The following is a 12515-nucleotide window of genomic DNA, read 5'->3' as shown; positions in this document are numbered from 1 at the left end:
CCCCAGCCACTTCCAGCTTCCAGAGAAACCTGGGGCAGCTCTGCCCTGGGACAGAACCTCCCAGCCCTATTAAACTGCACGTGTCACAGCCCGTCTCACGCTTCCCCACGTTCCCCCAGGTCAGCCGGTTTCGCGGCCTTGACGCGTTTGCCTTCGCTCGGACGCGGGACAAACCCACACCCCCCGTTTCGTTCCTCCTGCACAGGGCACCCACTGAAGCGTCGCAGCATATGTGCCTCCTAATTCCTGAAAGAGGTGCTTTTTGGGGGAGAGAGGGGTGTTGATGGTTTGTTTTGGGGGTGTTTCTAATGCAAGCCTGCCTGAGCTGTCCCCTCGCTAACACACCGCCCGCTGGACCACACTCAGTTGGCGTGAAGCAGCGTCACTGCCACCCAGTTTACTACACCCCCCGCCCAGAACCTGCCCCCTGGAGAGGGCTGAGCCAACGTGCCACTGGACGCATCCGGGCACGCGGGGCTGAGGGCTCCAATCGTTCTCGCTAGTAATGCCTTGAGACATCTGTGGCCAGCAGGTCAAGGGAAGTGATTCTGCCCCTGTGCTCTGCTCTGGTGAGACCCCACCTGGAGTGCTGCGTCCAGCTGTGGAGCCCCAACATCAGAAGGATATTGACCACTTGGAGCGAGTCCAGAGGAGGCCACGAAGATGCTCCGAGGACTGGAGCCCCTCTGCCATGGGGACAGGCTGAGAGAGTTGGGCTTGTTCAGCCTGGAGAAGGGAAGGCTCCGGGGAGACCTTATAGCACCTTCCAGTGCCTGAAGGGGCTACAAGGAAGCTGGGGGGGACTTTTTACAAGGGCCTGTAGTGACAGGAACAGGGGTAACGGGTTTAAATTGAAAGTGGGGAGGTTTAGATTGGATACCAGGAAGAAGTTCTTCACGGAGAGGGTGGGGAGGCACTGGAACAGGTTGCCCAGAGAAGCTGTGGATGCCCCATCCCTGGAAGTGTCCAAGGCCAGGCTGGTTGAGGCTTGGAGCAACCTGGTCTAGTGGAAGGTGTCCCTGCCCATGGCAGGGGGGTTGGAACTGGATGATCTTTAAGGTCCCTTCCAACCCAAACCATTCTATGATCCTATGATCTATGATCTTTAAGGTCCCTTCAAACCCAAACCATTCTGTCATTCTAAGTTTAAACACAGGATCGTCACGGAGAACGCTGATGAACTACTGCTTGAGCAGCGCATGCCCAGGAGTGAACGTAACCAGGCCCGGGGCCCTAGGGCAGGCTGCTCCCTCAGCTATCCCGATAACACCCACGCAACAAACATGCCAAGCGGATCCCAACCTCCAGGGAATTTGTCAGATAGACGATGTTCTCCATGAGCACCGCACGCTCGTCAAACTCCAGTTCCAGATCCAGAACACGTGAACCATTCTTCTCCAGATTTTCCTGCCAGAGGTAAAAAAGCAAAAAGGCTCAAAACCCTGTAAACGCTGCCAGTAAAGCGACGCTTCACAATGGCAAAGCGCGCACATCGGTCAGGCAGCAAACAGGCTGCTGCACTCGAGAGCTCCATGCTGGCACAAGACACCGGCACAGGAGCAACAACCACCCTGGAACAGGGTTCCTTCTGCAGGGAGCTGGGGACACCAATGGGAGCAGTAAGAGCAACTAGAACCTGGTTTTAATACAGAATGGAGAAGGTGCTTGGCACCCACGGTTATTTATAACCCCTGCCCAATGCGCAGGTTGGGAATTCACGCGGCACGTCAGCGTTGCAGAGGTCTGTCGCAGCAGGAACCCAGCCCTGTGACCCAGCTTAGGGGAAAGGACAAGCGTGCCACAGCTGACACGCTCAGCGCAGCTGTGAAACAAGTCCTCGGCAGGGAAATAACAGCTCCTCTACACGCTACCAAAAAAGTTGCCTCATTAGTCCAGAAAGCCAGCAGCAACACTCACAGGAGACAAAGTATAAAGGGCACTATAAAAAACACGTGGTTTTTTTTAACCAAAACAGAACTTCCTCTCGGGGATGGAACCTGCCCCCTCCTGGCGCTCTCAGGCAGAGCCAGCTGCCTCCTCTGAAGCTCTGCCTTGGGTTCAGCACGGTTGTGCCTTCCTGGCTTCCTTGTCAGCTGAACAGGCAAGATTCCCTCTGTCAACACCAAATTGCTTCCCTTCATAAATCACAAACCTCACGTTTCTGCACCTCCATTTGCGCCATGCAGCGCTTACAAGCAAAGACATTCTTACACACAACTTAAAAATGAGGCTCAAGTTTAAGGAGAAAGAGCAGCATTTTTAGAAGGATTCTTTCCACTACTAATCCCTCTCAACTTCTACAGGCGAGCAGAAGTCAAAAAGGTTTTAAATCCTACTTCTTTATTTAAACTCTCACTTGTTCTTTGCTCCCTGAACCTTGCTAGTCGCTGTACTGAGTTTTCACCTGCAGCAGCAAGCACAAAAAGGTGTCTTTAAAACAGGGCCAGCCACGATTTTCACAGGCTTGCACGACAGGAAAATAATAATGAAATATCAGAATATTAGTGAGAAAAAGATAAGAATGATACAAAAAAATTCATAATTCCATTCAGGGCTCAGAACAGTCCCTTTTCCCTCCCTCAACTGCTGAGCAATGCGTTCTCTCCAGCCTTGCTGTGAGCTTCCACACGGTGAATGCTTCCAGAGCAACACCTGACCCTCACTCCAGCAGGAAGGCCCGGAAACGCCAGACGATGCATTTCGAACGCAGAGGAACCCGCCGGCAGCTGAAGCACAGACTGTAACACCTGCAACGTGCACAGACTACCAAGCCCAGGCTGGGCCTGGGCCCAGGATTCACCCGGGCCAGTCGCAGAGTGACCTCGTCACCTCTTGCCTCCAGAGATGCCAGAGACGCTTATGAACAAAAAGATGAAGATGCCAAATGAGCGAGGGGCAGGACAAAGACTGAACTCCAAAGTTAGCATGAGGTTCAGGGAGGACGTAAAGGGAACAATAGCAGCCAAGCACGAAGTTACAGACTGTCACTGCCTTTGTCCCACGTGCTTCAGCCACGAAAGCTTTTTCTACACCAGAACTCTCCTCAAAACTTACCTTAATCATGGCAACAAAAGGCATAACCTTCTTCATATACTTCTTCAGCTCCGGCAAGGCGTTCAGCTCACTGGCAATTACTTTGTTATCTGGGAGCTGACCTCCACTGACCTAAACATTGAGGAACAGCCATTAAAAACCACAGGTATCGGTAAGAAACACTTGTTTGGGTTTCACATCCAAAATCTAGGTATTTGCAACAACCCTATTTAGTGCATCAGACCAAGCAGCAGATTTTAACACTGATGCAGAAGAAAGCCCGTAGAATGCCCCAAGTTTACACCCCAAAACCAGATGTCACACAAGGATTACGGGTTTATCTCAATGTAGCAAGCTGGAGAAGTCGTCACTCTCCAATCCATCAGCTGCAATCCAGATTTGTTCGAGCTGAGGACGGTTCATCCAGGCACCAAAATCTTGCCCTGTCAGAAGCACAGGTTCTTCCACTTGCAGAAAAGCCTATTCCTTCCGCTTACTACTGACGTCCTCGATTTCAACACACTCCTTGTAACATCACTGAACGGTACCACCTGTCCCAGGGCCAGAGCACCACTTCCAAGCTCACGTGCAGAGTAAGGCCACATTCATCTGTCACCCAACAGTGGTGCCTCAGAAATGCGCTTGGGAAGAAGATTCTGAAAGCTATGGACTTACAAATGGGAAAAGCAGCATCCCATGGTCTGCTTTTTACTCCAACTGTCAAAAACCAATACAACTGTGCTGTCAAATCAATGGCATTCCTTGGGACATTTTCACTAAGCACCAAAATTCATTGGACAGTTGCAAAACCAAAGAAAATTCAACTATCTTATTCTATATTTAAATAACTTGCTAAGACCTTACAGCTTATAAGCTTTTTACAGAGAGAAAAAAGCAGGTAAGCAGCCCAAGGAGACAGGAAGGGATGCCAACCTGGTAGTGCTTGCGCAGAACCGACAAGGTGGTGTGCTGCCAAGGCGGGTAGCTCTTCGCCACGTAGATGGTGCAGTGGGAAGGCTTCTGGGAAGGTTCTTTACTACTTTTCTAAGGAAACAAAGAAAAAAAAAATTTAGAAAGGAGTCCTGAGGCAATAGGGAATGATCAAATATGCGTGCTTAGCGAGATGCCCAGGTACACGTCACCTTTCCTTTCACAGGGGCCATGTAGCTCTTGAGACGCAGCCGGAGGTCATGAGCTGCTTCCATGAGGTACTGAGAGGAGCGAATCAACACCTCATCCACGGGACCTGCTGTCGGCCAGGAGGCTCTCATGAGCGAGTCAGGCTTTGAAGAAAGGAAGAAGTGACACGCACAGAGATGAACACACATCCGTACCTGGCGGGTTTTCAACCCATTGCACCTTGACTGGAAACTGGAGTTTAGACAGATTTACCCCAGTGAGCACGAGCTATGACTAAGTTGTAAAGGAGTAAGTACACAGCCCACAGGCATCTATTTGCAAGTGCGTTAAGGATTACACATACAGTGACACTTGCCATGTAGCTACGTAACTTCATCTACGAGCACAAGCAATTAAGAAGCCCCTACGTTTCACACAGAAGCGTGGGAATATTGCATTATCTGGGGTAAGTTCAGCTCTGTGAGTACACAACCAAGGTGACTTGTATGAAGTTGCACTTGTCATCACAGTAAGAGGCCACCTCTGTATGTTCTCTGTCCCATGGACAATAAGCTATTACGGCTCCACGTAAGACACAGGTTTCTTCTACCTGCATACGACAGGCATCCACAGAGCCCGGCTGAAAACCAGGGGAAGCTTAGGCCTGAAGGAGATGACAGAACTGAAATGTGAGTACCTTTCCCAGCAGTGCCCAGATGTGCTCACATAAGTGGGGACAGATAGGAGCCAACAGCAGAGTCTGAACCTCGATAAACCGAAACACCAGCTCTCTGTGCATCCCTTCTATCGCCAGCTCACGGTATTTATCCTTTGCTGCCTGAAACACAGACAACGCAACCGTCACCAATGCGCTCAACTGTTCCCGAGAAACACAGACGAAGACACACACGATGCTCCGCCCTAACGCGCCGTCAGAAAGCAAGCAGCTTAGAACTCAAGAGCGGGTTATTTCCGGAACTCTATGTTCCTGCAGCCCCTGAGTGCGAGCCTGGCGGTGGCCACTTGCTTTCTGCATTAATGCAGCACTTTTAAAACTGTTATTGGCAGAGACATAAAAGACAAAAGCCTCCACAGCTGTGAATTGGGCACTAGCACCCCAAGTAGCCTGCGTCAGATAGTAACAAGCACTGAGAAGGCAGCAATGAGCCCAATCTATCGTTATACATATAACTCAGCCTACGTAATCATACTCCTGAATATCACAAAAGGAGCCACATCAAGGAGTCCGTAATGCATGAAGTGAAGAGGCATGGCTCAGCAGACACTCCGGAGACACGGTTTACGGAGTATGTGAGAAAGCACCCTGCTTCCAAACGTTTCTGTTGATGTAGTATCTGGATTTCTAGGAGTTCCTCCTCATTACAAAGGAGCTGAAGAAAGGCAACACTCCTTTCAGCAGGGTCCTTTTTTAAGCAGCTTTTTGCTCGGGTGTCAGGACTGTCTGCAGCAGCACAGTCGTCTTCCCCTGGACATTCGTAGAAATGACCCAAGCAGACCTTTCTAATTTCCCATTTGTGCCATTAAAGGACTCTGGTTTCTTGGCACAACACTGATTCCAATTAGGCTGTATAATTAAGGATCAGAGACATCAGGATCAAAAGAAATCCGCAAAGTACCAAATAGCAAGCGTTAGTTTCTTACACCTAAAAAAGCAATTCCTCCTACCTGAAACTCAAAGAAGCCAGTTTTCAGAGCTTCCTTAAACATCATCTTCTCATAATTTTGGTCTGTCTTCATTATACCCGCACTCATTTCACTAAGGAGGGAGGGGAAGTGAGAACATCAACACCGCGTTGTCTGCCCCACGTAACGGCAACACCACAAAGCACCACTATCAGTGTCCCCAGTGCAGCACCATCACAAAACCTGTTCTGCAATGTGTGCTGGTTTAGGGAATTCACTCATTTGTAAAAGTAACTACAGAGATGCTCCTTGCAAGAAGAGAACTGGCCCAAACTCCACTACTGGCCTTTGTACAGTACCTGGCGAAGACTCTGTCATTGAAGGTGTCGGCAGGACCACTTCTCAGACTGTCTCTGTTTGCAATCATCTCCTTCACCCACTCCACCCATGTGTAGAGTCGAAGAATACCAGCATCTGCCATGGCTTCCACAAAGTTGGCATCCTCGACAGTGTCTCCAGCATCAGCCAAGGCTAAACGCATGCCTGAAAGAAACGGGACCAGCTGACAGGGCTGGCAGGCAGGGATGCAGGAGGCACAGGACTCCGAATAACTGCAACCATATTTCACGGCGAGTTAGTAAAATGCAAAATGACTTTACAAACTGCCTGGCCAACTAGAGAGATGGCTCCAGGGATGCACTTCATCCAAGAGCGGCACAGTGCCCTCCTCAGGAAGGAAAGCAGACACCAAGAGGCAGGAGACTGCTACAACCACCGCTCGAAAGCAAGAGCAGGCAGGAACACGGGTGCGCGTGTATGCACAGCGCGCATCTACAGTACGGGCCGTGTTTTGACCTCTGAAGTGGATTTGGAAGAGCGAAACAGGCCCCTCTGCGAGATCCCAGTGCCAGGAGCAGTTCTTGGTCCAAAGAGGCGTTGTGCTAACGTGCATCCCAGCTTTCTAAACAAAACCTTTCAGCTTTTCCAACAAGAACAGGTGGCACGGGGTGGATTTACTGCAGTCCATTACTCCAGTAAACCCACCGCTCCTTCGAAAGCAAAACACTAATTTCAGTCATTTTGGCATAACTGAAGACCAGATGCGGGTCAGAACACACTTACCATCTGCAGAGAACTTGTCAATAGCTTGAGTCAGGGTAAGAAAGTTGCCTGTGGATTTAGACATCTGAAAGAAACAGAAGAGCGTTTTCTCCCACATCCATTTTGTTTCTGGATAAGCAAGATGCAGCAGGGGTTTGGGCAAAGCACCGAGGAAGTATTGTCTCACAAATCAGGGCAACAGCGATGGGGAGATCTGAACGAGGTCTCTCGGTAAAAGCAGCCTACACAAGCACTCAACTGACCCTTGAATGTTGCCTTCAGACTTGCACAAGTTACTACTAAGCAGCAGGGAAGCGTCAGACAGAACAGGACGAAAAGTAGGTCTTGACCTCTGATGAATAAACAACTGGAGGGCACCAGTGAAGAACCTTAATTTTTCGCTATTTCCTCCTCTTAAATTCCAAGAAAGATTTTTTCAAGTGCCTACTTTGACAACCACAAAGCACCCTCAGACACGAACCCTCACTATACCTTTTCAGAATTAAGCAGGAGATGTCCATTTGCTCTCACAGCTACTGGCCATTTTTCTCTGTTTGAAGACAAGACACAAAGCATTTGGTAAGATAAACACGTTTTCTCTTTAAAAAACACGGAACAGACATTCTATGTCCTGCTTTGGGATGAGCACCTTCAGTGGAACCTTCAAAAACCTCCTACGGGGTGTCTTAGGGAGTGTGTTTGAGGATGGAAAGCACCCCAGTGTAAGGGCTAGGGATGATCACTGGTGAAGGCAAAGCAGGGAGTGCTGCACCTACAATTACACTTCATTTACCCCACTTCCCCCTGTTCAGCTACATTTAATTGAAGGGCCAGTGACTGGCACTGCCCAGCAGCTCTTGACACAGCCGAGTCCCACGTGTTCCCACCAGTGGGGAAGCAGATCTCAGATTCCACACGAAAACACGTAGCAGGAGCTATTTACAGAGACATTTGACTTCTCTAAAGCAGGCCACTGAAGGCTAAGTTAAAACTTGCTCTCCACTCTTACACATCTGGATTCAGCTGTAGATGCTGCTACTCCGTGTTCACTCCACCCCCAGAGGGAGAGAAAACCCTGAGACACCCCACTGCTGTTTTACACACACCCTAAGGAAGCACCAAGCCAAGGTCCCGTTCAGTTAGGACACAAATCCTTAGGCTTGCTCTGGAGCGGATGGAAACTGCCAAGGCAACCGTGCTACTGGCTAGAACCCCCATGGCTGGAACAAACAAGCCAACTACAAGTCATGCTATCAGCTGGATTCCAGCTCTGCTTTACGTGCCAGAATCTCACCTCTTTAAATCTTTAAAGGATTCTAGAAAAACCAGGGGAAGCAAGGGGGAAAAGCCTCCCATCTCAGTAGCTCCTGTAGCAGACAGCTGTAACAGCAGCAGTCCGAAGGCATGCGCTTCCAACCTAACGCTGAACGCCGTGCGCCCCAGAGCGCCCTCAGCGAAGGCACCAGAACTACCACCCCTCCGGGCTGACCTCCCGAGCCCCCGACCCGTGCCACCCCCGCTCACCTCTGCTCCGACCACATGGCCACGTGATTATAGAGGTAGTACGACAGATGGTTCGGGACAAGATCCTTGCCGGAAACTCTGAGATCCACAGGGTACCAAAATTCAAACTCCTCCTTTAGCTTGTCCAACTTTTCTTTTGGAATCTCGGTTTTAGGAAATGGAGCCGCCTTGAAGAAGATGTAATCCCAGACGTCTTTGGTCATTTGATACGCCCTGCAAGATCAGCCCCACACCGAGGGGTCCATAAGGGCTTCTCTGACCCCCCCCAGCGCTCTGAGTGAGGCACCTTAGAACTGCTGACCCCTCCGCACCACATCCCCGCATGATAAGCCCAGCAAACGCGGGCAAGGAGCGTGCAGGCATGTTGGCTATGGTCAGACGAGCCAGGCCAACACCAGAAGCAAATTCAGAACTCACAACGGGTCACGCCATGCCCTGCTTATAGCATCCCGTCAGATTTCCCAGTCAGGCATGAAAACTCCCCTACAGAATAACAGTTAAAGCATCATCTTGAGTGTCCTGGAGACCTGATTATCTCTCTTCTAAATGCTGCCCTCCCCGGCACCACTTGTGACCAGAACTGAACGCCTATTACCAGCTCCTAAGTTTCCCTGCCCTCCCCTACCCTGGGTCATGAAGCTATTTTACTTCCCACAGAAGTAAAAGAGCAGGAGTACAAGAGAGCGGCTGAACAATTCAAGGATCCTCCTACATGGAAAAATTAGCCTTTTTCCACTTGGAACGGAATTAATCCATTCAAAATTAATGTTTAATTAACGTTAAGACGCATTTTAACAATTACTAGAGGTAAGACCCACAATTCTGAATGCAAATACTGATGAGATGCAGCTCAGACCCACAGCTCAGACCCACAGCTCTGCAGGCACTGGCCTGCGCTGAATAAGATATCCTTGTTTCTGCAGAGACTTCCATTCCCACCTCCTCAGAATTCCAGCGGCGTCCAGCAGGTACCACCTGCACACATGTCAGACTGCACCCTTTCCCATCCAGCTTTCCATTCGTTAACACCAGCCGAGGTGCTCTGGCCCGTGCCACGCAGAGGAAGCGCGCTGGGTGCAGAGTACCCCCAGCACACGTTCAACAGCCAGCGCAAGCGGGGGTTGACACCACCGGTCTGGAACACTCTTACACGCACCAGTCTGCTGGTTTCGACCCGGTAGCTGCTGTTCTGTGCTTTGAATTACCGGTGCGCACCGTGACTTCGCTCCCACGTTTGGTGCCAAAGACAGCTGTAACCGGCCGGTGACTGACACGACGCACCACACCACAGATCCCCTCTCACTTTGCTAACACTAAGAGAGATGTTATCTACTCTCAAAGAGCAGGCTAATTGTATGTACCTAATTACACCTGATCTGTAATTCAGTGCTAAGGAAGCTCACTTCAGAGTTTGCTTCCAGGCAGGAGCAGTGCGCAGGCAGCCTCTCTGATCAGAGGTCTGAGCCAAAGGGAAACCTCGCCAAGCCCTTCAGAACTATTTCCGTTTGTAAGGATCTTCCCTTTGGAGGTGGTTTTCAGGTTAGTTATAGCATGGAGTAAGGTCAGTTCCAGTGTGTACACTACTCCAGGAGAGTCCATAAAACACGTAGAAGTAGGGCCCAAGTCCAAGGCAAGACTGGCAGTGGTTTTGCACTTCCGGGTGGGTTGTCCCATCTCAGCTCTGACGTCTGCCACTGACAGGGCACAACCACCACAGCCAAGGGGTCACAGTGCCTTCTCCGGGGGGATTTCAGTACAGGTGCCTCTCCTCCCTCTTACTTTGAAGACTCCCACACACAGAGTGTGGATAAAAGGTGGTTCTCTGCTCCCAGGGACACTCCCCCTCCCTCTGGCCACCACACTCCTTTCTCTTCCCTTATTTCCCTTCCCCAGATCTGCTGTAACTTGGCTAACAGCAGGCTCCGTTCTAACGACGGCGTTTAAACGCAGAGCAAAGAACCGGGCGATGAGCACACCAAATTAAAGAAGAAACCGTCGCGATTCACTCTCCTCACCCGATGCCTAGGGGAGATTCTCCCTGGCCCCTCAGGTTGTCCCCCTGTAACAGATGAGCCACGGTGTAATAGGCCATGTAGATCGTGGAGTCAGAGAGCGACTCTATCAGCCACTGCTCATCCCAAGGTAAGCGGGTGCCTAGGAGAGACGGAAGGCGGGTGTCAGGCATGGTCAGCGCCACCCCTGCGACAAGCGTGACCCTCAAGCACACCCAAGCAGTTTCTGGCTTTCAGTGGAACGAGAGGACTCACGCTTAAGCTTTTAAAAATCCTTTCTTCAAAAATTCAAATTACGCCTTGGAAAACCTCATTAAAGCGACAGCATTTGCTGGTTTTGAGGCCAGCTTCCTAACACAGCTGCCAGGCAAGTTTCGGCTCGTGCCGGTTTGCTGCGCACTCTGATGCGGCTGCAGCAGTCGTCCCATGTCATACACTACACACCACGAAGGCTAGTCAGAATTCAAGGACAACACTCCAGGAATGGGATTAGTTCCCTCTCTGAGGTCCCTTCCAAATGGTGGCCCAGGCAAAAAGCTGCAGAGATGCTGCAGACTCAGGCAGTAATGGAAAGATGAAGTGATCCCGGCCACGTGCGTTTCCAAGAGAGCGTGCCTTCTGTGGGACACCAGGTCAAGGTGTAGGTGGGATAAATCCGCCCTACACTTACCCACACCACTGTGGGCTCTAGACAGCACCTAAGGCTTCCAAATGAAGAGGCAAGTGCCATCCCCATGCATCAGTGAGGAAAGGAGTGGTTTGCCTACCTAAGCCGTACGTCCTGGAGCACGCGTGCTCTTGTAGCCAACCTAAAGTAGCTTCAAAGTTTCTCCTGGTCTCTTCACAAAACCTGTAATAAATAAGCTGTTACCAATTACCCTGCTCAGCCCTCAGACCACCACAAGCAGCAAACAGTCCTCCCCTTCACACCCGCTTGTAAAACTTACGTCTCTAGATGTTTCAAGCACTCTGATGCCTGTTTCTTCCAGTTCACTTCACCGTAATCTAAATACCTACAGGCAGGAAAAGTTCAGTGTAACAAAGCAATCCACAATGACAGAATTTGGCAGTAACTTTTGTAACTACAGCTTTACTTCGCTTACCACTGGTCGCAGAGGGCCACAACACACTCATCAGCAGACCTCGATATAACTTGTTTCTCAGGTTCCATATAGATCATGGCTTCATCCTAAGAGTTGAAAGGGCAATAAAAGTTAAGATTCAAGTTCTTAGCCAAGTCTTGAAAACCCTCACATCTCCCTAAAAAGCATCCTCTCCCTCCTAACCTGGTTTACAGCATCTGTTGCACGGCTTTCGCCACTGCACAGGCTCTCTGCACAACGAGAAGGAGGGCAGAAGCACAAAAGGTTACTCACTCCCTACACCCCCACGGAGTAAAACAACTATTAGAAAATCTGGGGGCAGCAGGGGTCAAGAAAAACGTAACCGTGAAGTTCGATCCTGCCTTCACAGACTACGGATTGTGATGCAGGACAAGACAGGATGGAGCGGTATGTGATAATCTGGACATAATGCTGCCAGAAAGGAATATTGACTAAACCGAAGCATTCCCGCTTCCGGGCCTCATCAGGAAAATCTTATTAGAGGGACGACATGATCACTGTTCCTTTACTCCTCTCCCTTCCTGCATGATGAGCCCCAGAAACGGGGTGTCTGCGTATCAGACACCCTTTGTTGGCAGGCTTGGAAGAGGCCACAACTCGGATCTTACATTTGCAGTACATTCCCAACTATATCCAAGATTAAATCCAACCACCACAGCATCTCCTAGACAAGGCGATGGGACGAAGCAGGAAATGAGGTCGCTAGTTAAGCTATTCATCCCACTTGGTCCAGGAACACGAGGTCCTTGAGCAGAATTTGGTAGCCCGCACTGTCCGCAGCATCAGCAGGAGGCCTGCAGACCCCAAGCAGAGCTGCTGTGAAAAAGTGGGAAGTCAGAAGAAGCTGAGTGCACACTACCACGTACATTATCCACCATCCGCTTCTGAATAACCTTCTTGACATCTTGAACTTTTTGCCCTTTTTGAACTTTTTGCACCTGGGTTAGGGCAATCCCAG

General features: G+C 50.2%; 1 protein-coding gene across 1 annotated transcript in view; it reads right to left on the bottom strand.

Annotated features, from left to right (window-relative positions):
- The window catches only part of LARS (leucyl-tRNA synthetase), a gene marked incomplete at its 5' end in the record, with an annotated part of 17516 nt that extends 5042 nt beyond the window's left edge, over positions 1-12474 (bottom strand). Inside the window, 15 exons of the mRNA XM_010159076.1 lie at positions 1303-1407; positions 3055-3165; positions 3967-4077; positions 4176-4316; positions 4850-4990; positions 5839-5929; positions 6156-6339; positions 6919-6982; positions 7390-7447; positions 8422-8634; positions 10437-10575; positions 11201-11283; positions 11381-11446; positions 11537-11622; positions 12424-12474. Of these exons, the coding sequence (XP_010157378.1) occupies positions 1303-1407; positions 3055-3165; positions 3967-4077; positions 4176-4316; positions 4850-4990; positions 5839-5929; positions 6156-6339; positions 6919-6982; positions 7390-7447; positions 8422-8634; positions 10437-10575; positions 11201-11283; positions 11381-11446; positions 11537-11622; positions 12424-12474 (1644 nt within the window). The remainder of the gene's footprint in view (positions 1-1302; positions 1408-3054; positions 3166-3966; positions 4078-4175; positions 4317-4849; positions 4991-5838; positions 5930-6155; positions 6340-6918; positions 6983-7389; positions 7448-8421; positions 8635-10436; positions 10576-11200; positions 11284-11380; positions 11447-11536; positions 11623-12423) is intronic.
- Positions 12475-12515: the final 41 nt, after the last annotated feature.

Source organism: Eurypyga helias, unplaced genomic scaffold (assembly GCF_000690775.1).
Source record: "Eurypyga helias isolate BGI_N326 unplaced genomic scaffold, ASM69077v1 scaffold38839, whole genome shotgun sequence".
Lineage (NCBI taxonomy): Eukaryota > Metazoa > Chordata > Aves > Eurypygiformes > Eurypygidae > Eurypyga > Eurypyga helias.
The sequence above is the reverse complement of the archived record's forward strand: the minus strand, read 5'-3'. Positions and strand labels throughout refer to the sequence as shown.